This window comes from Rhinoderma darwinii, chromosome 5, assembly GCF_050947455.1.
Source record: "Rhinoderma darwinii isolate aRhiDar2 chromosome 5, aRhiDar2.hap1, whole genome shotgun sequence".
NCBI lineage: Eukaryota > Metazoa > Chordata > Amphibia > Anura > Rhinodermatidae > Rhinoderma > Rhinoderma darwinii.
In genome coordinates, this window is record NC_134691.1 from 340,509,425 (window position 1) to 340,537,199 (window position 27,775).

The 27,775-nt window shown below is 46.8% G+C and overlaps 2 protein-coding genes across 6 annotated transcripts in view; one reads left to right on the top strand and one right to left on the bottom strand.

The window, feature by feature from the left end:
• The window catches only part of NOS3 (nitric oxide synthase 3), a 148,948-nt gene extending 142,412 nt beyond the window's left edge, over positions 1-6,536 (top strand). For all 4 annotated transcript variants that reach the window (XM_075827823.1, XM_075827822.1, XM_075827824.1 and 1 more), the window contains 4 exons: positions 3,456-3,577; positions 3,986-4,134; positions 4,852-5,046; positions 6,148-6,536. In XM_075827823.1, coding sequence (XP_075683938.1) covers positions 3,456-3,577; positions 3,986-4,134; positions 4,852-5,046; positions 6,148-6,258 — 577 coding nt within the window. In that variant the 3' untranslated portion in view covers positions 6,259-6,536. The remainder of the gene's footprint in view (positions 1-3,455; positions 3,578-3,985; positions 4,135-4,851; positions 5,047-6,147) is intronic.
• Positions 6,537-8,556: 2,020 nt separating this feature from the next.
• The window catches only part of LOC142652225 (autophagy-related protein 9A-like), a 36,625-nt gene continuing 17,406 nt past the window's right edge, over positions 8,557-27,775 (bottom strand). For both annotated transcript variants that reach the window (XM_075827827.1, XM_075827825.1), the window contains exons 2-15: positions 24,209-24,345; positions 23,301-23,344; positions 22,741-22,805; positions 22,056-22,223; positions 19,764-19,905; positions 18,868-19,616; positions 18,601-18,754; positions 17,101-17,280; positions 15,894-16,139; positions 15,584-15,798; positions 11,936-12,044; positions 11,747-11,831; positions 10,907-11,058; positions 8,557-10,088 (exon numbers count right to left, since the gene is read on the bottom strand). In XM_075827827.1, the coding sequence (XP_075683942.1) occupies positions 10,919-11,058; positions 11,747-11,831; positions 11,936-12,044; positions 15,584-15,798; positions 15,894-16,139; positions 17,101-17,280; positions 18,601-18,754; positions 18,868-19,616; positions 19,764-19,905; positions 22,056-22,223; positions 22,741-22,805; positions 23,301-23,344; positions 24,209-24,317 (2,406 nt within the window). In that variant the 5' untranslated portion in view covers positions 24,318-24,345 and the 3' untranslated portion in view covers positions 8,557-10,088; positions 10,907-10,918. The remainder of the gene's footprint in view (positions 10,089-10,906; positions 11,059-11,746; positions 11,832-11,935; positions 12,045-15,583; positions 15,799-15,893; positions 16,140-17,100; positions 17,281-18,600; positions 18,755-18,867; positions 19,617-19,763; positions 19,906-22,055; positions 22,224-22,740; positions 22,806-23,300; positions 23,345-24,208; positions 24,346-27,775) is intronic.

A 27,775-nucleotide genomic window follows, 5' to 3' on the forward strand; every position in this document is an offset into this window, starting at 1 on the left:
TACAAGAATATAACTACTATAATACTGCTCCCTATATACAAGAATATAACTACTATAATACTGCCCCTATATACAAGAATATAACTACTATAATACTGCCTCCTATATACAAGAATATAACTACTATAATACTGCTCCTATATACAAGAATATAACTACTATAATACTGCCTCCTATATACAAGAATATAACTACTATAATACTGCTCCTATATACAAGAATATAACTACTACAATACTGCTCCCTATATACAAGAATATAACTACTATAATACTGCCCCTATATACAAGAATATAACTACTATAATACTGCCCCCTATATACAAGAATATAACTACTATATACTGCCCCTATATACAAGAATATAACTACTATAATACTGCTCCTATATACAAGAATATAACTACTATAATACTGCTCCTATATACAAGAATATAACTACTATAATACTGCCCGCTATATACAAGAATATAACTACTATAATACTGCCCCCTATATACAAGAATATAACTACTATAATACTGCCTATTATATACAAGAATATAACTACTATAATACTGCCACTATATACAAGAATATAACTACTATAATACTGCTCCTATATACAAGAATATAACTACCATAATACTGCTCCTATATACAAGAATACAACTACTATAATACTGCCCCCTATATACAAGAATATAACTACTATAATACTGCCCCTATATACAAGAATATAACTACTATAATACTGCCCCTATATACAAGAATATAACTACTATAAGGGCATGACCACACGTGGCGGATTTCCTCCGCAACTGTCCGCATCAATGCCGCACAGAATCTGCGTTGCAGATTCTGCTGCGGATCTGCACAAAATGTGCAGTACATTGATGCGGACTAGCTGCTGCGGACTGCGGGAAAAGTGCTTCCCTTCTCCCTATCAGTGCAGGATAGAGAGAAGGGACAGCACTTTCCCTAGTGAAAGTAAACGATTTTCATACTTACCGGCCGTTGTCTTGGTGACGCGTCCCTCTTTCGGCATCCAGCCCGACCTCCCTGGATGACGCGCCAGTCCATGTGACCGCTGCAGCCTGTGCTTGGCCTGTGATTGGCTGCAGCCGTCACTTACACTGAAACGTCATCCTGGGAGGCCGGACTGGAGACAGACGCAGGGAGTTCTCGGTAAGTATGAACTTATATGTTTTTTTACAGATACATGTATATTGAGATCGGTAGTCACTGTCCCGGGTGCAGAAACAGTTACTGCCGATCGCTTAACTCTTTCAGCACCCTGGACAGTGACTATTTACAGACGTCTCCTAGCAACGCTCCCGTCATTACGGGAGCCCCATTGACTTCCTCAGTCTGGCTGTAGACCTAGAAATACATAGGTCCAGCCAGAATGAAGAAATGTCATGGTAGTAAAACGAATACGCTCCGCAGCACACATAAGATCTGCGGACTTCATTGCGGAATTTTGACTCTCCATTGAAGTCAATGGAGAAATTCCGCCATGAGTCCGCCACTGCTCCGCAACAGACAGAGCATGCTGCGGACACCAAATTCCGCTCCGCAGCCTATGCTCCGCAGCGGAATTTTACGCCTCGTCTAAACGAACACTGCTAAATTAAAGTGTAAGTCAATGGACAAACGGCACCGCTGCGGATTAACGCTGCGGAGTGTCCGCAGCGGAATTTAAGTGAAATTCCGCCACGTGTGAACCCGCCCTAATACTGCCCCTATATACAAGAATATAACTACTATAATACTGCCCCCTATATACAAGAATATAACTACTATAATACTGCCCCTATATACAAGAATATAACTATTATAATACTGCCCCCTATATATAAGAATATAACTACTATAATACTGCCCCCTATATACAAGAATATAACTACTATAATACTGCTCCTATATACAAGAATATAACTACTATAATACTGCTCCTATATACAAGAATATAACTACTATAATACTGCCCCCTATATACAAGACTATAACTACTATAATACTGCTCCCTATATACAAGAATATAACTACTATAATACTGCCCCCTATATACAAGAATATAACTACTATAATACTGCCTCTATATACAAGAATATAACTACTATAATACTGCCCCTATATACAAGAATATAACTACTATAATACTGCCCCTATATACAAGAATATAACTACTATAATACTGCCCCCTATATACAAGAATATAACTACTATAATACTGCCCCTATATACAAGAATATAACTATTATAATACTGCCTCCTATATACAAGAATATAACTACTATAATACTGCTCTCTATATACAAGAATATAACTACTATAATACTGCCCCCTATGTACAAGAATATAACTACTATAATACTGCCCCTATATACAAGAATATAACTACTATAATACTGCCCCCTATATACAAGACTATAACTACTATAATACTGCTCCCTATATACAAGAATATAACTACTATAATACTGCCCCCTATATACAAGAATATAACTACTATAATACTGCCTCTATATACAAGAATATAACTACTATAATACTGCCCCTATATACAAGAATATAACTATTATAATACTGCCTCCTATATACAAGAATATAACTACTATAATACTGCCTCTATATACAAGAATATAACTACTATAATACTGCCCCTATATACAAGAATATAACTATTATAATACTGCCTCCTATATACAAGAATATAACTACTATAATACTGCCCCCTATGTACAAGAATATAACTACTATAATGCTGCTCCTATATACAAGAATATAACTACTATAATACTGCCCCCTATATACAAGAATATAACTACTATAATGCTGCCCCCTATATACAAGAATATAACTACTATAATACTGCCCCTATATACAAGAATATAACTACTATAATACTGCTCCTATATACAAGAATATAACTACTATAATACTGCTCCTATATACAAGAATATAACTAGTATAATACTGCCCCCTATATGCAAGAATATAACTACTATAATACTGCCTATTATATACAAGAATATAACTACTATAATACTGCCTATTATATACAAGAATATAACTACTATAATACTGCCCCTATATACAAGAATATAACTACTATAATACTGCTCCTATATACAAGAATATAACTAGTATAATACTGCCCCCTATATACAAGAATATAACTACTATAATACTGCCTATTATATACAAGAATATAACTACTATAATACTGCCTATTATATACAAGAATATAACTACTATAATACTGCTCCTATATACAAGAATATAACTACTATAATACTGCTCCTATATACAAGAATATAACTAGTATAATACTGCCCCCTATATACAAGAATATAACTACTATAATGCTGCTCCCTATGTATAAATATATAACTTCTCTTTTGCGTAGTTGTTACTATGATGTATATTGTATTTAGATGTGATGTAACATTTATACTTTTCTCTGTGCAGGGCTCCAACCTTCCGTCTACCACTTGACATTAATGCTCCGTGCATCCTGGTGGGACCGGGGACTGGTATTGCGCCTTTCAGGGGCTTCTGGCAGCAGAGACTTTATGATCTAGAAAATAAAGGTAAGAAAACCTTTGTATGACTGGATATCCACTTTATTGCCTGCAACAGGAGCGTGTGAACTTGGTTGTCAGACTATAAATCAATTCTTTGTCTAAAAATTAGCGGCTCTGTATCCAGTAGAATCTGAATGTCCTGAAAAGTACTCTGACAACTCAGTTCCCATGTTGTAGATGAGGAGAACTAGTGGCGAGGACTTCATGAGGTGGAACAGACCCCACCAATAGTATTCACAGCTGGGGGTTAATTTTCTGTTTAGGTGGACTACCCTTTAAATTTTGGATCAGAAAATTAAAATAAGGACAACTAGGCCTCTTGTTTGGTGGCTATAGCATTGTGAGTGGCCCTTGACTTATCCAGGGGCCCATTATCCATCACTGTCGCCTCCATGGATCTGATCTCTGTTCTAGGTCTGGCTGTTGGTGAAATGACTTTGGTTTTTGGATCCAGATGTGCAGAACTTGACCATATATATAAGGAGGAAACTTCTGACGCCCAGAAGAGGGGAGCCCTCGCCCAGATCTACACGGCCTTCTCACGCCAGCCGGACTGTCCAAAGGTAAGAGATGACCCTGCACAGGAAAGAGTTAATTGGTGATTATATGAATGAGCAGGTTTGTTTTTATAGGGTTATTTCTACATGGATCTCATTCGCCATCTAGTGGCCACCTGCCAGAATACATGTTGCTTATACTTCTAGTCCGTGATCAGCACACTCTCCTCTGAAAGAGGGGAGACAAACTCTGCTGTTCTCAAGAATAGCAGAGTCTAAGTTGTGGGTCCTCATGAATTCAAGAAGGTTCAGAGGAGCAGCATTTATTATACCAAGTGGCCACAACAGGCAGTTAAACTTTTCAGCCATTTATTTTATTTTTGTCAGTCAATGCAAACAAAGGCCTGCAGCCACCACTAGGGGGAGCTCACTGCTTATGGATTATATGGATCTCATTGTTCTCTGCGTAATATATGATAAGCTCCCCCTAGTGGTGGCTGCTGCTAGACAGAATTTTATCACGTTACTAGGTCTATGCAGGAGATTTGGAACTTTGTATCAGAAAAAACAGAGCTCCGACTGCTATAAAGATGTATCACCAGCACAGAATTTGGCCCTATTTCCAGCACATAAGACATTCTGATGCGATAGTAATGGAGGGACGTTGGCTGTCGAGGTCACTGTGGCGGTCACTGTGGTTTAGTTTCCCTGAATATGCTTCTTATATGCGGGCTGGTATGTCTCAGGCCTGGCACCTCTGAGCCCATGTTTCTTCTCTTTCAGACCTATGTACAGGACGTCCTGCGCACGCAGCTGGCGTGTCACGTGTATGACGTGCTGCGTCACAACAACGGGCACATGTACATATGTGGGGATGTCACCATGGCCACCGACGTCCTGCAGACCGTCCAGCTCATACTTGTGTCTCAGGGGGACTTGAGCATCGTTGAAGCTGGAGAATACATTGGGGAGCTGAGGGTACGACGTACGGGCGCTGTGTTGAATTTAAAGTGGGATCAGATTGGCGGTGGATTGAATATACGGTTGTTAGAATCCGATTGCAGTTGATGTACTGTATTAAATGTTCATTGATATCGGATTGGTGAGATCAGGCTGGAGGTGAATGTATTGTATGATTAGTAAGATCAGATCGCATGTGGGTGTATTATATGGTTGGCGAGATAAGATTGGAAATGGATGTATTGAGATCAGGTTGGTAAAATACGATTGGAAGGGGATGTATTATATGTTTGGTAGAATCAGATTGCTGTGGTTGTATTAGATGTTCATCGAGATTAAATTTAAAGTGAATGTAGAAAATGATTGGTGAGATCAGATTGGAGGTGAATGTATTATATGGCATATCAGGTCAGACTGGAGATGGATGTATCATATGATTGGTGAGATCAGATTGGAGGTGAATGTATTATATGGCATATCAGGTCAGACTGGAGATGGATGTATTGTATGGTTGGTGAGATCAGATTGGAGGTGGATGTATTATATGATTAGTAAGATTAGAGTGGAGATGGCTGGGTGGATGGTTGGTGAGATCAGATTGGAGATGAATGTATCATATGATTGGTGAGATCAGATTGGAGGTGGATGTATTATATGGCATGTCAGACTGGAGACGGATGTATTGTATGGTTGGTGAGATCAGATTGGAGATGAATATATCATATGATTGGTGAGATCAGATTGGAGGTGGATGTATTATATGGCATGTCAGGTCAGACTGGAGACGGATGTATTGTATGGTTGGTGAGATCAGATTGGAGATGAATGTATCATATGATTGGTGAGATCAGATTGGAGGTGGATGTATTATATGGCATGTCAGGTCAGACTGGAGATGGATGTATTGTATGGTTGGTGAGATTAGATTGGAGGTGGATGTATTGTATGGATGGTGAGATTAGATTGGAGGTGGATGTATTGTATGGTTGGTGAGATTAGATTGGAGGTGGATGTATTGTATGGTTGGTGAGATCAGATTGGAGGTGGATGTATGGTTGGTGAGATCTGATTGGATATTAGAAGATGGATTTTGTCCTAAGCGTCTTCTCTTCTCTCCAGGACCAGAACCGATACCATGAGGACATTTTTGGCATCACACTGAGGACACAGGAGGTGACGTCTCGTGTGCGGTGTCAGTCTATGTCCCTGCAGGAGAAGCGAGAGACGTGACGGCCGCACTGAACACGGAGGAGGACGGCGTTCACACTGGGAGATGCGCAGACACGGCACACGCTTATTATATACAAGCACATCGGAGAGCGACACCCCAAAAATCTGTCATTACGAGGTGTCTGACGCTGCAGCAGCCAATCACACGTCAGCGCCTAATAAGACAACGTGCACTCCACCCGATTGCTGACAGCTGATTGGATTTCATGTTTTGCGCACCATGATTTTAAATAAAGCTTCTTATGAGTTGAATAAACTACAGTTGAGTAAAGTCACAATGGGATCCACGAAGACGTTAAATACTCAGGCGCCATTAACCGCGTGTGGGTGCAGCGGGTGATACCTGGCATTCACACCTAACAAATAAAAATGTCGCCATTGCGGCGCTTGAGCCCACCAATCAAAGTCCAGCTTTCATTTTTTTAAATGTCTGCCATGGGCAACAAGGCCTTTTCCCCCTGGTGTTTGATATACGAGGTGCTGGGTGCCTCACGCCTCTATCACTCTGAGGCCTTATTTACACGAACGTATTTCACGTCCGTGATACGCGCGTGAAAATCACGCGGGTCGCACGGACTTATGTAAGGCAATGGGGACATTCAGACATTCTGTGTTTTTCAGGCAGCGCGTGTCCGCGGCGTCAAACTCACGACATGTCCTATACTTGAGCGTTTTTTGCGCATCACGCACCCATCGAAGGCAATGGGTGCGGCACACGGACGCACTTCCGTGTGCTGCGCGCAACAGTAGTTCAAGAAATGAAGGGAAAAATAAAAGCACCTCCTTCATTTATTTTTCTAAACCGATTTTTCAGCGCATTTCGGCCCGAAAAACGGCCGAAAAGAAGCCGTGTGAACATAGCCTGAGTGATCAGTGAGTTATCGCCGCCTCGGTCTTGTGCAGGTGTCTGTGATAACGATGCACATTTAGTTGGTGTTTTATATTTTGCTCCTCGTTATTGTCTTATACTCATTAATAAAGAACGAATATGTCACTTGTCGCTAGACACGCGTCTTCTCCGGGCGGAGTCGGTTCACGTGGCGTCATTGTGAGGTCTCATGTCTCAGGCTGCAGTGGCAGGTCTGGACCCTGCATGACCCAGACCCTCGACGCTGCCAGACTGTGCCCCTCCGGCTGGCGTTAAACAAGGATCCTCAGGGGCGGGGTAATGTGCTCCTGTCCTCCCCTCATACATACTATGCTCAGTTCAGGAGAGTATACGCCAGTCAGATTGATCAGCGGCGCCTCCTCCTGCTCTCACTCCAAAACAGCACGTTGCTTGTGTACAGTCCACAACCAATGAGAGCTTCTCGTTAGGATAGAGCACCCTCATTGGACGGCAGTGCTGTCAGGATGGCTAATAACCAGCGCTCCGCCATAATGAACGAGAGAAGCAGCCGCCATTACATCATCCAATGCAGTCAGGTTTTTATTTTTTAAACCCAGATTCTGGTGCTTCATGCCATTCTAGGTGGGCACCCACCGCTTCTCCCCAGCCCTGGCTCTCTAGGCCAATTCTTTGCTTCCCCTGGAGATTAACAGCAGTGGAGGCCTCTGGCACCACTTATCTCCCCTCCTTGTTGAAATAACATGCACATTTGGCTGGAAGTCAGGGCTGGTGATAATCAGTCAATCAACATCTATATATAATCTCAATGGCTATGTCTAGAACTTTATATCTGATTCTGGGAAAGCTGGGTGACTACGGATACGACTCTGCATTTTCCAGGCTCCTGAAAGATAAACGCTTTGGATATTGAAAGACACAAATAGCAGATAACAGAAGAAAATAGATCGCATTAACCGGTCAGCGTTTCCCCAGCCTAAAGCCCCATGCACACGACCGGATTTTCATCCATCCCGAAATATAGGCATCCGTATATAGCGAAGGGTGTCCGTAAATACGGTCCGTATTGCATCCATATATACGGATCCTTACAAAAAGAGCGAGCTTGCAAATGATGTCATCAACTTGTTGCCTAGCAACGCTCCCGTATATACAGACAGTATACGGATGCACATCAGTAGCCGTCCCTATTTACGGACGCGCCGATAGACTTCTATGGGGGAGTCCGTGCCATAATTACTGACAAGAATAGGACGGGTTCTATCATTTTTTTCAGCCTCCTGCTGGCCTGGAATGGCTGATAACAGAGAATTGTACCGCACAATAAATAGCAATAGAAGACGTAGGTGCATTATCTTCCGGTTCCGCGCAGCAGCGACCCACCCCCAGCGCTTTGTCTCTATACCAATAGAATATCTAGAACGACTAAAGAAGAAATGACACGGACGCCATTATTATCTACAAGGATGTAAACATTTATTGCAAAATGAGCCATGCCGTAGCCCGCGCCTGCAGTGCGTCTATAGAGGGCGGCACAGAGCTGCCCCCCCCCCTCCTCCTCATCCATGGGCACAGCTTGGCACTGTCATGGTTAACAGCTCCACGTCCTCTGAGTGCACCCCTACTATATACAGTTGGAGCAGACCCTGTGACCCAGGACACCATCCAATATCCCATAAAGCACCAAATTCTTTACCTGTACAATACTCTACGTACCAACCCCCTCCCCCATCCCTTCCGGATTATCGGACAGACGGCGGCTGGAGGTGTCCGATATAGGGGGCGGGTTAGTTGTCACCTGTCTCCAGCCTCATAGAGGCAGAGACCTAAATAAAGGACGTTCACGACTGTCAGAAATATTAGTCCTGCCCGGCCCCGTACGGACTGATAACGGAGAGCACTAGCGTCAGTCATCTCCATGGCCACGTATAAAGAAGGGGAGACATTTCCCTTTACACATCTCACTTCCTGAGCAGAAACCGACCCCCGTGTGGTATATTCGTGTTATAGAGGACACCGTCCTTAATTATTTCCATACACGGTATAAAATATTCGCCGCCTCCCGATCCTGCACTGGAGTCTTTACCGCGGTTTGTACCTCTGAGTGCTGAACAGATAAAATGTACATATTTAAGGTTATGCTAATAGGCAGGCAGCAGAGAGCAGTATGTCCATGGAGGCGGGGGGGGTAGTCACCGGCTGGCATCTAATTTCATGGAGACCCCCTTTAATAAAATAAAATTAAAAAAAAAAAAACACATTAATAAAAAGGGTCATTCTGCTTTGTAGTGAATATGGATCAGCCAATGGGCTGGTGCAGTTTAGGATGCCCATTGAGCAGGTGACGTCGCCCCCTAGAGGCATCGATGAGAGCAGCACATGAAATGTGTTTGGCGCAGCATTGCTTAGATATAAATGCAGGTCCTCTGCCACGGACAGGCAGCTCATCCCAGTACAAAAGGCACTTCTGATACACACACGCGTCCCTTTAAACCGCATGTCCCGGCATCCGCCATTGGGATGAAGCACCACCCACCAGCTGTGACGTCACTGTTGATGGCGGAGTGCTCCCATATGTCTGCGCCTTCATTGATGAGTAGTGTTAGGTCAATGATCGAGGTGATAGGTGGAGAAAGCGCCTGGAGGCTCCCACAAAGCAGCAGCAGGGACTGGACAGGTCGGCCACCAGCGATCTTGGTCCTGGCGGTCGATCATAAATTGGTGAAGTTGAGGTTGTCGGAGACCATAGATAATAACACTGTAAGGAAACACTCTAATCTCTTCTGATACAAACGGCGAGTAGCTTATTCAAGTCATTGACGTTAATACAAACGCTGTCCCTTTAAGAAGAGGGAGGGACACGGGGCCCCTTAGTGTATAGCGAATATCACAAAATGTCCCCCCATCCATTGTCATAGAAGCAAAAGCACAAACCAATATCTTCTGAAATCCCGGAGAAATATACGTCATGTAATAAAGGGACCTGCAAGAAAGGACAGAAGTTATAGTATGTGCTGCTGTATCTAAGCCCATCAGGTGTGATACTGTCTGCTGAGCTGTGTATCTAAGCCCATCAGGTGTGATACTGTCTGCTGAGCTGTGTATCTAAGCCCATCAGGTGTGATACTCTCTGCTGAGCTGTGTATCTAAGCCCATCAGGTGTGATACTCTCTGCTGAGCTGTGTATCTAAGCCCATCAGGTGTGATACTCTCTGCTGAGCTGTGTATCTAAGCCCATCAGGTGTGATACTCTCTGCTGAGCTGTGTATCTAAGCCCATCAGGTGTGATACTGTCTGCTGAGCTGTGTATCTAAGCCCATCAGGTGTGATACTGTCTGCTGAGCTGTGTATCTAAGCCCATCAGGTGTGATACTCTCTGCTGAGCTGTGTATCTAAGCCCATCAGGTGTGATACTCTCTGCTGAGCTGTGTATCTAAGCCCATCAGGTGTGATACTCTCTGCTGAGCTGTGTATCTAAGCCTATCAGGTGTGATACTGTCTGCTGAGCTGTGTATCTAAGCCCATCAGGTGTGATACTGTCTGCTGAGCTGTGTATCTAAGCCCATCAGGTGTGATACTGTCTGCTGAGCTGTGTATCTAAGCCCATCAGGTGTGATACTGTCTGCTGAGCTGTGTATCTAAGCCTATCAGGTGTGATACTGTCTGCTGGTACTACATTCCCCAACCCTGAAATTGAACAGAATTTATTATAAAAGCTTCTTCTGTACATTATAATATACTATATAATCACATCCGTCCCCCATCAGATCGGCTTCCTGTGCCCCTTGTACCCCAACTCACAGGCGTCTCGTGCTAACTGCTTCCACTGCTGCTTGTGCTGTGTCCGGGTGACGCTGCCTGCAGGGGGGTTCTCTCTTCTGCCTCCTGTTCCTCCTCCTCCCAACCACTGAGACGAAGACCCTGATACCCGGATTGATGTCCGGACCTGCTGCCTGCCGTGTGCAAGGAGGAGAGAATCAGCATGAAGAGGCCGGAGGATGGGCAAAGAGGCAAATCTGACGGGAAGGGAGCGGCGCCACCGGAGGCGAGGGGGAGGGGAGCGCCGCCGAGGGGGAGGGGAGCGCCGCCGAGGCGAGGGGGAGGGGAGGGGGAGGGGAGCGCCGGCGAGGGGGAGGGGAGCGGCGCCACCGGAGGGGGAGGGGAGCGCCACCGAGGCGGTGGGGAGCGCCACCGAGGCGGAGGGGAGAATCACCATGAAGAGGCCGCAGGATGGGTAAAGAGGCAAATCTGACGGGAGGGGAGCGGCGCCGCCGAGGCGGAGGGGAGCGGCGCCGCCCAGGCGGAGGGGAGCGGCGCCGCCCAGGCGGAGGGGAGCGGCGCCGCCCAGGCGGAGGGGAGCGGCGCCGCCCAGGCGGAGGGGAGCGGCGCCGCCCAGGCTGAGGGGAGCGGCGCCGCCCAGGCTGAGGGGAGCGGCGCCGCCCAGGCTGAGGGGAGCGGCGCCGCCCAGGCTGAGGGGAGCGGCGCCGCCCAGGCGGAGGGGAGCGGCGCCGCCCAGGCGGAGGGGAGCGGCGCCGCCCAGGCGGAGGGGAGCGGCGCCGCCCAGGCGGAGGGGAGCGGCGCCACCGAGGCAGGGGGGGGATTATTACTGTATATGAATCTTTATAAGGAGATGGATTGTACCTGGGGGTTGCCTTTGATGTGGTGACATGTCTGCCACCTGCCACATCCCTAGAGGGCGCTGTGAGGAGTTCTGATTCTGGTGGACCTGGAAGACAGAGAGAAGATTTTTATGACTATATGGAGGACCAGCGCAGCAACACAGACCGGAGCGCAGCGCAGACGTCATGTATGTAAGGAGCGTGTACTCGCCTCATGCATGTAGATTGCGTGTAGGCTCATCTCAGCGGATGCAAATTCTGAGGCCAGAAGGGACGAGCGGGAGATGCTCTGGATCTGGGAGTCACTCGGAGACATGGTGCTGATAGAGAAGACAAGATCATTAATTACAGGGACAACGACCCCCAACATCCGACAAACTACGAACGTTATGGAACACAAAACATCAGGATCAAGGAATGAATGAAGTGACTGCAATTATTATCGATCGGCACATGGAGTCATTCTTGTTGTTTTGCAGTACCAGCTCATTGCCACCAGAGCGGCGCTGTATACACAGATGGCGGCGGTTCTCCCGATCCTGTATACAATAATGAATTATAATGGTGGTTTCTCTTGGCTCAAATACCCACAAAATCTCTCTCAGACCGGAGCAGGCAAAACTAAATTGGGTATGATCCAACAAATACCCTAAATAACATATATAAAGTACAGTGAAGTTTACCGCTCAGACGGCACTGGTAACAGTCCAATATCATTCAGTATAGACACTCTCTCCCAGAAAAATGCAGTGGACAATCCGCAATCCAACGAGGGTGTGGATGGTAATTCTTATCCTTGTAGTTCCACCGAGCTCCTTATCGTCTCCCTCCACATTCAAAGAACTCCTGGTAGGAAAAGGATTTTATGTCTCTAATAGATGGAAAAAGGAAAACACATCGTGCAACACCCTCTGCAAGAAGATCGCTCCACGCCAAGTTTAATCCATACTCACAGAAGTAACAAGAAATAAAAGCATCAAGGTAAGTAAAAAACTTTACAATTTCTAGGCGGCACGCCAAACACTCTCGCCCGACCCTGGGTTTCGCCCTGCCGGCTTCCTCTGGGGCATGTGTGACGTGTCTAATTAACAGGTTTATAAAGCCGCATATCATTTAAATTTACATAAATTTACATACATAAAAAATGGTTAAAAAAAACATATACACCCACAATGATCTCTGCAATATATAGAGATAATCTGATCTTACCATCATAATCGTATACATATATATACACTTTTATTATTTTTATATAAATGCCTAATCTCTTTAAAAAGTAAAAAAATATATATAATATATTATGCTAAACAAGCCTATTTGCCACCTTTATAGTCGGTTAGATTCCACAAATCATCCCATATCCATTATATTGATTTTTATTTATATTTTATCAGTTGTTTTATATTTTTTCTGTCTCTAATTTTCCACTTAGGGGGGATTCACACGAGCGTGTATTCGGTCCGTGCGGGCCGCGTGGTTTTCACGCGCCACGCACGGACCAATACAAGTCTATGGGGCAGTACAGACAGTCCGTGCTTTTTGCGCAGCGTTTGTCTGCTGCGCAAAAAGCGCGACAGGTTCAATAACTCCGCGTATTTCGCGCATCACGCACCCATTGAAGTCAATGGGTGCGTGAAAACCACGCAGGTTGCACGGAAGCACTTCCGTGCGAACCGACTGAAACAGCGCACCAGCTGTCAAAAGGATGAATGTAACCAGAAAAGCACCACGTGCTTTTCTGTTTCCGAACATCCAAACGGAGTGTCTTTGCGATGAGCGAAGCCGGACAACCGAACCGAACTTCACCGGGTTTGGCCGAACTAGTTTTGGCCGAACCCGGCAAAAAAAAATTATCGGTACGCGACGTCAGGAGATAGTCACTGTCCATGGTGCTGAAAGAGTTAAACTGTTTCAGCACCATGGACAGTGACTTCCGATCCCCAAAAACATGAACCTGTAAAAAAAAAAACTAAGTTCTGACTTACCGATAACTCCCAGCTTCTTCCTCCAGTCTGACCTCCCGGGATGACAATTCAGTCCAAGTGACAGCACCAGCCAATCACAGGCCAAGCACAGGCTGCAGCGGTCACATGACTGCTGCGTCATCCAGGGAGGTGGGGCCCGATGTCGAGAGGCGCGTCACCAAGGACGCGTCACCAAGGCAACGGCCGGGAGGGAAGTTCTCGATAAGTACGAACTTTTTCTTTTTTTTCAACAGGTTTTTCGATATTGTGTTCGGCATTCACTGTCGAGGGTGCTGAAAGAGTTACTGCCGATCAGTTAGCTCTTTCAGCACCTTGGACAGTGACGGGCGTCGACTAGCCTCATCTCTATGATGGCGGCTGTGCGAAAATCACGCAGCCGCGCATCATACACGGATGACACACGCAGCTGTCAAATGGTTTTTGCGCGCGCAAAAGCGCAACGTCCGTCTGTATCTGCCCTTAGTCTGATCTATTTATATTTTATCAGTTTTATTTTTTCTCTCTCTATTTTTCCACTTAGTCTGAACTGTGGCCAATCTCTAGAGCTTCAGTGAGCTGCAGCTAATCAGAACAATTGAGTTCTGCTGAGACAAGATCCCTTGGTCAAAATGCTATGTGTGAACAAGTCTCTTACTAATACTATACATAGGGCATTATTTTTTTTTTTGCATAATTGTTTTCATAACATGGAACTACCAATATGGACCAGCATATCTATCAGATGATATCTCACCAATATTAATAAGTACTTGTATAAACAAAAAAAAAAACATTTTTATAAAAAACACTTCAATTCGAAGTCTGAATTGAGTCCTAAGGGCTGAGGCGTTTTTAATGGATAGATCCAAAAACTTTCTTGTTCGCTCATTTTTTTAATAAAATCCTCCCCCCTCCAATGATTATCAATTGTCTCAATAGCAAAGGATTTCGTGTCCTTGGGATCTTTATGGTGGAATTGACTGTTGTGCTGACACGCTACGGTCCATCTTGCCTTTTCTGATGTTATTACAGTGTTCTGCTATTCGAGTTTTCAGTTTGCGGCCTGTGCGTCCCACATAGAACTGCCCACAGGGACACTGCAGTGAGAATATAACCCCTTTAGTATTACACGTTGTCAAATGTTTGATCTCATATTTTCGGCATCCATAAAAAAGGTAACATTCCCCTTTCTTTTATTACACCCCACTTCTTTACAAGCGTTACACTTGTTACAGGAAAAAAATCCTTTTGTCGCAATAATTGGTTTTGTAGGAGCTTTTATAAAACTATGAGTCATTTTATCCTTTATATTCGGTGCCCTACGATGTACAATACTAGGATTTTTGGGCAGAGTGTTTGGCGCACCGCCTAGAAATTGTAAAGTTTTTTACTTACCTTGATGCTTTTATTTCTTGTTACTTCTGTGAGTATGGATTAAACTTGGCGTGGAGCGATCTTTTTGCAGAGGGTGTTGCACGACGTGTCTTCCTTTTTCCATCTATTAGAGACATAAGATCCTTTTCCTACCAGGAGTTCTTTGAATGTGGAGGGAGACGATAAGGAGCTTGGTGGAACTACAAGGATAAGAATTACCATCCACACCCTCATTGGATTGCGGACTGTCCACTGCATTTTTCTGGGAGAGAGTGTCTATACTGAATGATATTGGACTGTTACCAGTGCCGTCTGAGCGGTAAACTTCACTGTACTTTATACAATAATGAATTGATGGCTATTTGCAGGTCTATTACAGATGATCTAAAAACTCTGTACGACAAAAAACCTGCAGTTAAAACCATGCGCCATTTTTAAATCGGATTTTAACCGCCATCGTCCTAAATGGTGGAAATACGGTTAATAGGAAATAAGCGAAGTTTGCTGATCGGGTCACTGACCTCTGCTGTAGGACAGTGCGGTCGCTGTTGTACAGAGAAGTATTGGAGTGCAACCCTTGTGGTCGACTGGAAATCTGCGACACGGACAGAGATGCCAGGACACTTGCCGCAGCAGATGCTGTAGTGGTGGGCTGGGCAAAGCGGCGGTCTCGGGTAGGTAATCCACTGGCGGTCAGGACCGGATGAACCAGGACACTGGCCAGCAAATTGTCAGGCTAAAGAGGGAAACAAATATAAAAGAATTAGCAAAGGCGAAAAGCAAAAAACATAAATGGCGAAGTGGGAGGAGCTAAGGCCGGACAGTACTGACCGCGGTTCCAGACTCATTAGACAGGATAGAGCTGCAAATAGGGGCCTCACACAGAATCTGCTGGGCAGGGGGGGCATTGGCAGCGTCTTGTTGAACCTTCTCTTTCAAGTGGCCAATGAACACGGAGCTCTCCAGCGGGGGGTGCCACTGCGGGTTCGTGATCGCGAAATGCATCAGGGACAACTCAGTCTTCCCATTCTCAGCCTGCTGGTACACGGAGGCCTGGGTCTGCCCCTCCGACATCCACTGTGGGCAAGACAAAACGGCGCAAGGTGATTTACTCTGTATACACAACCTGGGGCACATGCCCATCGTGCGCAGACCACTCTGGTGCCAAATCTTGGCGCCATTTTTGCAACCATTTGTTTTTTTTACGGCTATAACGTATCTCCAATCGGAATGAAGCAACTTTCAAATATTCTTGATGAAAAATCTCCTGTTTTGTGTCTGCAGCTCCTATGCAAACAGATGTGTCTCCATGGTTACAGACTACAAACAAATGTGTAGTCTGATCCTGCAATCACGCGGTACTAGGAGAAGAGAGAGTCGGTCAACTACAGAGGGATTGTTTATAATCTGTAAACATGGAGACACATCGGTTTGCATATGAGCTGTGAACAAAAAACGATAGAAATGGCGCAATAAGTCGTTTTGATTTAAAATCTATATTAGACATATTGGAGCGATCCGAAAAAAAAATGGATGCAGAGGTGTCCACACTGTATAAAAAGGGGTTGTTCCAAGATAAACATTCATTACCTATCCACAGGATAGGTAATAAACGTGTGATCACTTGGGGCGCCACCCCCGGGACCCCCACAATCACTAGAATGGATCCTCCTTATTGCACCATCGCAGTGAGGTGGAGTGTGAATGGAGCGGAGGACGAGCGCGTGCGCCGCTACGCCATTATAAAAGTCTATGGAACTGACGGAAACATCCGAGCGCTGCGCCCCGCGGCCTCCGTCAGTCCCATAGACTTATAATGGAGTAGCAGCGCACGCGCTCGTCCTCCGCTCCATTCACACTCCACCTCACTGCGGAGGGTGCAGTGATGAGGAGCGGAGGGTTCCGGACCCCCATTCTAGTGATCGGTGGGCCCCCAGTGATCACACATTACCGGTCCTGTTGATCAATGTTAATCTTGGGACAACCCCTTTAAGTGGAGCTTCACTTTAGGCTTAGACCTCGCCCCGTTCTCGGTCACCTGCGGGTTTCCATGTTTCCGGATGTCCATCTGAGCAAAAGAGCAAATATCTCCGACTCCCACAACTTCCACCGAAAAGTTCCGAAAGAAATCGATGATCTCCAGGGATTTGTGACGCAGGGAGAAGAGCAGGATGAACGGGGTGATGATCGGGCTGAGAAGTTCTTCTAGAATAAAGACCTACAAACAGCAGAAACATGAAGAGGAGGGCGAGAGGAACGGGCAAATCACACACCCGGATGACCCCACAGCCCGTCCAGTGGAAAACCCTACAACATACAGCGTATAACTACAGAACCTGCACTACACCACAACATGACTACAGAACCTGCACTACACCACAACATGACTACAGAACCTGCACTACACCACAACATGACTGCAGAACCTGCACTACACCACAACATGACTACAGAACCTGCACTACACCACAACATGACTACAGAACCTGCACTACACCACAACATGACTACAGAACCTGCACTACACCACAACATGACTACAGAACCTGCACTACACCACAACATGACTACAGAACCTGCACTACACCACAACATGACTACAGAACCTGCACTACACCACGACATGACTACAGAACCTGCACTACACCACGACATGACTGCAGAACCTGCACTACACCACGACATGACTACAGAACCTGCACTACACCACAACATGACTACAGAACCTGCACTACACCACGACATGACTGCAGAACCTGCACTACACCACGACATGACTGCAGAACCTACACTACAACAACCAACACTGCTACATATGACTGCAAAACCAACACTACACCACCCAACATTATGACATATGACTGCAGAACCTACACTACATGACTGACTGCAGAACCTACACTACACCGCCCAACACTGCTACTTATGACTGCAACACCTGCACTACACCACCCAACACTGCTACATATGACTGCAAAACCCATACTACTACATGAAGGCAGAACCAACACTACACCACCCGACACTGCTACATATGACTGCAAAACCCACTACACCACCCAACACTGCTACATATGACTGCAAAACCCATACTACTACATGAAGGCAGAACCAACACTACACCACCCGACACTGCTACATATGACTGCAAAACCCATACTACTACATGAAGGCAGAACCAACACTACACCACCCGACACTGCTACATATGACTGCAAAACCCACTACACCACCCAACACTGCTACATATGACTGCAAAACCCATACTAATACATATGACTACAGAACCTACACTACACCACCCGACACTGCTACATATGACTGCAAAACCCACACTACACCACCCAACACTGCTACATATGACTGCAAAACCCACACTACTACATGAATGTAGAACCAACACTACACTAACCAACACTACTACATATGACTGCAGAACCTACACTACACCACCCAACACTACTACATATGTCTGCGAGACCCACACCGTACAATACCCGACTATATTTCGCTTCCCACAGACCCAAGCACTACTTACCGCCTTGTACTGGAAGAGCTGTGCCAATTCATCGCGGGTTTCCGACTTATGAGCGTGCCCCTGCCAGTGGTCCGGCATGTAGTGTATATGGGCTAGGACACATTGCAGCAGCTGTTCCGGACACCAGACCATGTGCTCATCAGGGATAAAAGACCTGCAGGCAGAATAACGAATGAAGCAGAGACACTAAACCACACTCCACCTGCGCACAATATCTACCATAACGATTACCCCTCCTGAGAGGATTTCATACGGCTGGTCACTCACCTGGCTATAGTGACCAAGACTCCTAGTACAGTAATGGCGGTCAGTATATGCTGGACGGTCAACACGTCTTCATCGTACACGGTCAGTGCAATGAGGACGGCCAGCAGGGACCCCGCGAAGAAGCCCAGGTTCTTGGCGGCAATGGCCAATAGCGGCGAAGCGAAGGAGTTCATGTACTTGGTTGCCGGCTTATAACCGCGACTCATCCGCGCCTGGAGCTCGTGCGTCAGCTCATTAAAATGGCGCAGGTAGAGTCGACCGTAGAGTGACCAACGTCTGGCGCCCAGACTGCCCGGCTCCCTCTTAATGACTTCGGTGTAGCTGAAGAAGGCGTAGAGGATCTGCCAGACCAGTATGAATGGGCACAGGAAGAGGTTGGCCAGTCCGAGGAGGACGATGGTGCGGCTCAGCTCCTGCGCGAGCTCCAGTCTCTGCCCCGGACGCTTGTACTTGGGCTGCAGGTTCCATTTGTTCTGGAAGAGGGACCCGGGGCCCCAGAAGAAGAGAAGCTCCAGGTTGTACTTGAGGCCCTGGCTGAGGAACGTGACCTCTCCGACCAGAGGGAGGCGGAAGCAGACGGGGAGGAGGCTCTTGTTGATCATGGCCACCATGTAGTTCTTGAAGCGCAGGATACGGTGATAGATGTCGAGCTCGGTCAGCTCCTTCTTGTGGACGCACATGGGCTGCTCCCTCTGCAGGGAGATGAGACGGGCCTGAACCTCCTGCCAGCTGAAGTTACACAACTCGTCCTACAAGACGGGGCGAGAAGAGAAGAAGAGCAGGCCAATGAGGGGACGGAAACACAAGGAGCAACGTAAACAATTACCATATACAGATGGAGTACAGTGCGGCGACGAGACGTACAGCACCGAGCACGACACCCGGCGACCACTCACCGAGGGGATTTTCAGGGCTCGGATGTAGAACTTTCGGATCTCCCAGTAACTCAGAAGATTACAGAACATCTTAATCAGCCGGTAAAGCCAGAAAATGGCCGCCATGACAAGAAGGAAGATGATCCAGCCGCTTTCCTGAATCCTACACATGGAAGCAAACGAGCAATAGACTGGAATTAATGATCATATAAATCACTGAGCACAGTCATTACATTACTTATCCTGTACTGATCCTGAGTTACATCCTGTATTATACTCCAGAGCTGCACTCACTATTCTGCTGGTGGAGTCACTGTGTACATACATTACATTACTTATCCTGTACTGATCCTGAGTTATATCCTGTATTATACTCCAGAGCTGCACTCACTATTCTGCTGGTGGAGTCACTGTGTACATACATTACATTACTTATCCTGTACTGATCTGGAGTTACATCCTGTATTATACTCCAGAGCTGCACTCACTATTCTGCTGGTGGAGTCACTATGTACATACATTACATTACTTATCCTGTACTGATCCTGAGTTATATCCTGTATTATACTCCAGAGCTGCACTCACTATTCTGCTGGTGGAGTCACTGTGTACATACATTACAGTACTTATCCTGTACTGATCCGGAGTTACATCCTGTATTATACTCCAGAGCTGCACTCACTATTCTGCTGGTGGAGTCACTGTGTACATACATTACTTATCCTGTACTGATCCTGAGTTACATCCTGTATTATACTCCAGAGCTGCACTCACTATTCTGCTGGTGGTGTCACTGTGTACATACATTACATTACTTATCCTGTACTGATCCTGAGTTACATCCTGTATTATACTCCAGAGCTGCACTCACTATTCTGCTGGTGGAGTCACTGTGTACATACATTACATTACTTATCCTGTACTGATCCTGAGTTACATCCTGTATTATACTCCAGAGCTGCACTCACTATTCTGCTGGTGGAGTCACTGTGTACATACATTACATTACTTATCCTGTACTGATCCTGAGTTATATCCTGTATTATACTCCGGAGCTGCACTCACTATTCTGCTGGTGGAGTCACTGTGTACATACATTACATTACTTATCCTGTACTGATCCTGAGTTATATCCTGTATTATACTCCAGAGCTGCACTCACTATTCTGCTGGTGGAGTCACTGTGTACATACATTACATTACTTATCCTGTACTGATCCTGAGTTACATCCTGTATTATACTGCACAGCTGCACTCACTATTCTGCTGGTGGAATCACTGTGTACATACATTACATTACTTATCCTGTACTGATCCTGAGTTACATCCTGTATTATACTCCAGAGCTGCACTCACTATTCTGCTGGTGGAGTCACTGTGTACATACATTACATTACTTATCCTGTACTGATCCTGAGTTACATCCTGTATTATACTGCAGAGCTGCACTCACTATTCTGCTGGTGGAATCACTGTGTACATACATTACTTATCCTGTACTGATCCTGAGTTACATCCTGTATTATACTCCAGAGCTGCACTCACTATTCTGCTGGTGGAGTCACTGTGTACATACATTACTTATCCTGTACTGATCCTGAGTTACATCCTGTATTATACTGCAGAGCTGCACTCACTATTCTGCTGGTGAAGTCACTGTGTACATACATTACATTACTTATCCTGTACTGATCCTGAGTTACATCCTGTATTATACTCCAGAGCTGCACTCACTATTCTGCTGGTGGAGTCACTGTGTACATACATTACATTACTTATCCTGTACTGATCCTGAGTTACATCCTGTATTATACTCCAGAGCTGCACTCACTATTCTGCTGGTAGAGTCACTGTGTACATACATTACTTATCCTGTACTGATCCTGAGTTACATCCTGTATTATACTCCAGAGCTGCACTCACTATTCTGCAGGTGGAGTCACTGTGTACATACATTACATTACTTATTCTGTACTGATCCTGAGTTACATCCTGTATTATACTCCAGAGCTGCACTCACTATTCTTCTGGTGGAGTCACTGTGTACATACATTACATTACTTATCCTGTACTGATCCTGAGTTATATCCTGTATTATACTCCAGAGCTGCACTCGCTATTCTGCTGCTGGAGTCACTGTGTACATACATTACATTACTTATCCTGTACTGATCCTGAGTTACATCCTGTATTATACTCCAGAGCTGCACTCACTATTCTGCTGGTGGAGTCACTGTATACAGACAATATATAACGAAGATGACGGTTTTACATTACTAGATAAGGAATATTCGTTCTGATCATGGCACATACCTGAGGGCACATTGCTGGGCAGACAGAATGGCATCGGTCAGGGTCACCTTGTTTCGGTCGGGATTGACCCCTGAGTGCGTGTGGTTGACAGGTTTATTGGCAAAGAGGACGTCGTATTCCACACAGTGAAACAAGAAGGTGGTGAACGTAACGACAAACAGGAACTGGCTGCAAAGGAGGTAAAACGGGGGCAGATATTACACAAGGAGAGACCCCAAGAGCTTACAATCTACACCAGCCACAAGTGTAAGGACATAGATCCAGGGAGGGGTGGCTAATAGACAATCAGACCAACTCAGCAGACAGTATCACACATGATAGGATTAGATACAGTGACTCAGCAGACAGTATCACACATGATAGGATTAGATACATAGCTCAGCAGACAGTATCACACATGATAGGATTAGATACAGAGCTCAGCAGACAGTATCACACATGATAGGATTAGATACAGAGCTTAGCAGACAGTATCACACATGATAGGATTAGATACAGAGGCTCAGCAGACAGTATCACACATGATAGGATTAGATACAGAGGCTCAGCAGACAGTATCACACATGATAGGATTAGATACAGAGCTCAGCAGACAGTATCACACATGATAGGATTAGATACACCAGAAGGGTAAACAATTGCAGATCAGATCTGAAGAATTAATAAGGGAGAGGTTTCTACTTACATAAGTTCAAAGAAGTCGGACAGCACCATGCAGGCGAAGCCATTCTTCTGGTGAAAGTGATAAACGTGCAGCGTGCGGTCAAGGAAAAGTATAAAAAGACTCAAGAACTGTCAGCGAAGCCGCTCCACCACCAGGGGGCAGCATCATTACATGTACTTGTATACTCCCAGGGATTTCCAAGACCGTGCCCCCCGCAAATAACAGAAGAAAAATATACCCCCCCATAAATATAGATCCCTGAGTCGCCCCCTACTGTCTGGTGGAGAAATGATCTAGTCAGCCGTGTCTTATTATATCACTTCTCCCACTGGTCTGGTCACAGATTCCTGCAGCGATGTCGGAGCAGGGTTTGTATTACTGAATGTCAGGGGTCTGGGAAAGACGGGTGACTCCCCCCCCCCCCCCCCCTTCCAAGCTGTGATAGACGGAGCAAGTCCTTGAGCTTCTTCGTTAGGAGAGATTATTGGGCCTGGGAATCTTTTTCCAACAAACCCTCATCCGTCCCCCGGAACGTTTTACGCAGCTTGTGTGGTAACTGTAGGTTTCGCTGGAAAGGATATCTTGGTGAAAAAGTTGTCCAAGTTCTTAATGTGATGCCAGGAGTCTGGAGGGGGAAGGAAAGAAACATGAGACACAAAGGACAAAGCCTAAAACTTTAGTCACGAGCACCGTCCTGCAACTTTTTAGCCTCAGACCTCAGTCCACAGCACCGTCCTGCAACTTTTTAGCCTCAGACCTCAGTCCACAGCACCGTCCTGCAACTTTTTAGCCTCAGACCTCAGTCAACAGCACCGTCCTGCAACTTTTTCTCTCCGTCCTTTCTTTTAGAGGTCGTCACTTGTCTCGGCTGTTTCCGTAACTCCCATAGAAGTGAAAGGAGAGACGCTCACATGGGCAGCCACCTCTCCGTCTGGATGTGGGGGTACCGCGGTGCAACTTGCACCCATTAATGGAATATCCTGTGGCCATGCCATAAGTGTCTCATATGGGAATACCCCTCTAATCCAGGGCGAATAATTAAATACAGTCATGACTTAAAGGAACACTCCGGACAAAACTGCTAAATAGTATTTTACCTAGTACAACGGCTGAGGGGGCGGAGCCTGACACAGCGTTTCAATAAACGGCAGAGAGATAATCGCGGTGTCATGTCCCGTCCCTCGGCCCCATACAACAGGCGTAACACAATGTATGGGCTTCGTCCATAGTGTCCTTACTGCTGCCATCGCTGCGCCAGAACGTGTCATCCATAGTGGCGTCACCGCTGTGACCAGTCATGTGACAGTACTGGATGACACGTCATCACACAGCACTGACGGAGGGGATTCCAATGTCTGACGATGCCGGAACGGCACCAAATTTGTAATGTAAATGACTAGGGCCATAAAAGGGTCAAATACACAAGAAGTCTCTGTCGCTATAACGCAGGAGGACCATTGACCGCGCCAGTTTCTAGCCGGACTCCCACCTTTGACGGCTTCTGGGACATGCACCAGTAAGTCGTCCTCTCCTGGCGGTGAATCCTCCTCGAAGTCTTCTAACCTCTGATACTCTCGGAATTGCTCCTGAGGCTCCATTCTCAAGACATCGCCCACTCCAGCTCAGCTGAGAACACAAACAATCACGGAGGTTAACCGATAAATGATTATTATATTATACTCCACTCACATCCAAAGCTGCATTAATAATTCTGCTGGAAGTCACATGCAATATGCCAGAAACACCCCTACCAGCTTAGCGAAGAGCCTAAAATGCAAAAACCTCTGTTCTTTTCCTACATCAGGCTATGATGTGGTGAAATCATCTCCCACAATATACAATGGAGCACGACCTGTATGGACCCTGAACCAGCAGGCGACGCAGGGAGATGCGAGGTCAGTGCCAAGAAAAAGCCAGCAGAATTCGGAGTGCAGCTCTGGAGATGATTGGAGTCCAGAACAGACACTGAACCAGCAGAAGACCCTGGAGGATGGGACGTCAGGGCCATCATGAATAAGCTAGCAGAATTGTGGGCGCAGCTCTGGAGATGATTGGAGTCCAGAACAGACACTGAACCAGCAGGGAATGCTGGGAAATGTGACGTCGGTGCCGGGATAAAGCCAGCTAATTGTAAATACAGTCCTATATGCGGAGTTGACAGGACGCGGCTTGTCCCTGTACATTGCACTATGGGGACCCCGGGGATACGGGGGGGGGGGGGGGCACAGATTGTAATGTCTGACTATACACTGGACCAGAGTGTAGAATCGTTACGCCCGTCCGATCCCGGGGATATAACCAGGATTATTCTTAGCTTTTCCTGGAGATCCACAAGCAGCGATTCTCCCAGGCTGAGGGCACACCGTGTTCTGGCCGGCAGCCAAGTGACAGTGACACAGGCCACGTGCACTCCGGATAAACAAGTGTAAGAGGTGACGTATAAAGAGTCACCCCGGCTCCCGGACACCCTCCCAGATTCACGTATCCTGTATTATGGCCAGACACAAAGTAGGGGCCCTTAAAGGGGCGATCCAGGACGGTATAAATAAAGTTTATTGAAGAGAACAAAGCACGTGCTCACAATCTGTAATGTATTATATGTCAACATTTTGCCCCCGGGGGCAGTTATCAGGACCCGCTGCTACAGACGGGGGACGGTGACTATGGCGAGTGACACAGATGAGGAATGTCTATCTATTGCGTTTCCTTCAATCAACTTTATTTATACTTCTTTAAATGAACATTTCCCCCTAAGATTGATAGAAATCAGAAACGCCTAATTTTTTTTCTGACTGTGGAAAAGCTGGGTGACAACCATTGTGTTAATACGTCTCCAAGAGGGGGAGGGTGACCCAGCTTTCTCGGACTCCTGAATATTCAATAGCAACAAAGGGACCTTATCCAGTGTAATCCCGCTTTCAACATTTCAGATATACATGAAGTTTAGTACCTTCGCAAGTGCCGTACTTTACCATTGTTTTCTATTTGTCTTTTTCAAGTCATCTTCTCTAGTCACACCCAGAGCTGCTTTCAAAATTCTGCTGGTCGCAACTTAAAAAAATAAATAAAATAAAAAAGATAGCGAGTTTGACCGAACAGCTTAGCTTTAACTATGTAACTGTCACCGGAGATCCACAATGTTCTGAGAAGAGGAAATCAGCAGATTTTTGAATGCAGCTTTGGATGTGATTAGAGTAGAAGACCTGATATAACTCAAGATCAGTACCAGATATGTAGAGCAAAGTATTCAGAAAGTTACTAAACATTTTATGTAGATCATCACTACGGAAGGCTGTAAATCGTTGTACAAAAGTGGAGTTCTCCTTTAAGCAGAGCGCAGTCGGCTGTATCACGTTAGACCATTCCGTCAGCCATCACCCCATAAACATATCAGCCCGTTAGCGTCTTTTAAAACCGGCCTATAGCACCCTACACGGGAGACTATTGCCGAAACCTTCCCCTGAAAAATACGCTGGCGAAAAAATATCCAATAGGTAAATCCTCATATATCAGTTAGCGGTCAGCCTCGCGTAGGAAACCCGACCGTAAAATCTCCCAAAACGGGCAAAAGTGGCCAAACACCGCAGACAAAAAAAAAATAGATTTTTTGCGCTATTTACGTTTTTATGACTTGCGAATCAATTCGCCATTGGATCAATTGAAGCGAGTAATTGGCGAATCGATTCACCCATTGTAATCTATGGGACAGAGTGATGGGTCCAGTCCTCCCGCAGTCCTTCAGGAGGACTATAGACACGACGTTCAGCTTTACCTGCCAGTCTCAGTGCCAGGGATTCGTGTGATCCTCCTGTCAGCCCGCCCGCTGCTGTCACCTGTCTGCACCGACTCCAGGTGATTACAATCTGCAGGATTACACTCCAGCCGCCGCCTGAGGACATCAAGCGACAAACTCCACCCGGCTCACAGCAACCAACCACAACACGGGATATAATCACCAGTCACGGAGACAGCGGCATTAACCGTATACTGTATAGAGACAACACAATGAAAAATCTGCCAATAAAGGGTTAATCACAGGAATCACTAGACCACGTTAACGGCGGTAAAAGAAATGGGCGTTATATAACCGTCCCGCCAGAGTTACACTGATCGTTGTATGTCACAGAGGCAGAAGCCCTGAATGGGCATCACGCGGCCGTCCCACGCGACAGGGGCAGAAGCCGCCACGCGGCCGTCCCGCGCGACAGGGGCAGAAGCCGCCACGCGGCCGTCCCGCGCGACAGGGGCAGAAGCCGCCACACGGCCGACCCGGGCAAAAGCCGCCACACGGCCGACCCGGGCGACAGGGGCAAAAGCCGCCACACGGCCGAGCCGGGCGACAGGGGCAAAAGCCGCCACACGGCCGAGCCGGGCGACAGGGGCAAAAGCCGCCACACGGCCGAGCCGGGCGACAGGGGCAAAAGCCGCCACACGGCCGAGCCGGGCGACAGGGGCAAAAGCCGCCACACGGCCGAGCCGGGCGACAGGGGCAAAAGCCGCCACACGGCCGAGCCGGGCGACAGGGGCAAAAGCCGCCACACGGCCGAGCCGGGCGACAGGGGCAAAAGCCGCCACACGGCCGACCCGGGCGACAGGGGCAAAAGCCGCCACACGGCCGACCCGGGCGACAGGGGCAAAAGCCGCCACACGGCCGACCCGGGCGACAGGGGCAAAAGCCGCCACACGGCCGACCCGGGCGACAGGGGCAAAAGCCGCCACACGGCCGACCCGGGCGACAGGGGCAAAAGCCGCCACACGGCCGACCCGGGCGACAGGGGCAAAAGCCGCCACACGGCCGACCCGGGCGACAGGGGCAAAAGCCGCCACACGGCCGACCCGGGCGACAGGGGCAAAAGCCGCCACACGGCCGACCCGGGCGACAGGGGCAAAAGCCGCCACACGGCCGACCCGGGCAACAGGGGCAAAAGCCGCCACACGGCCGACCCGGGCAACAGGGGCAAAAGCCGCCACACGGCCGACCCGGGCGACAGGGGCAAAAGCCGCCACACGGCCGACCCGGGCGACAGGGGCAAAAGCCGCCACACGGCCGACCCGG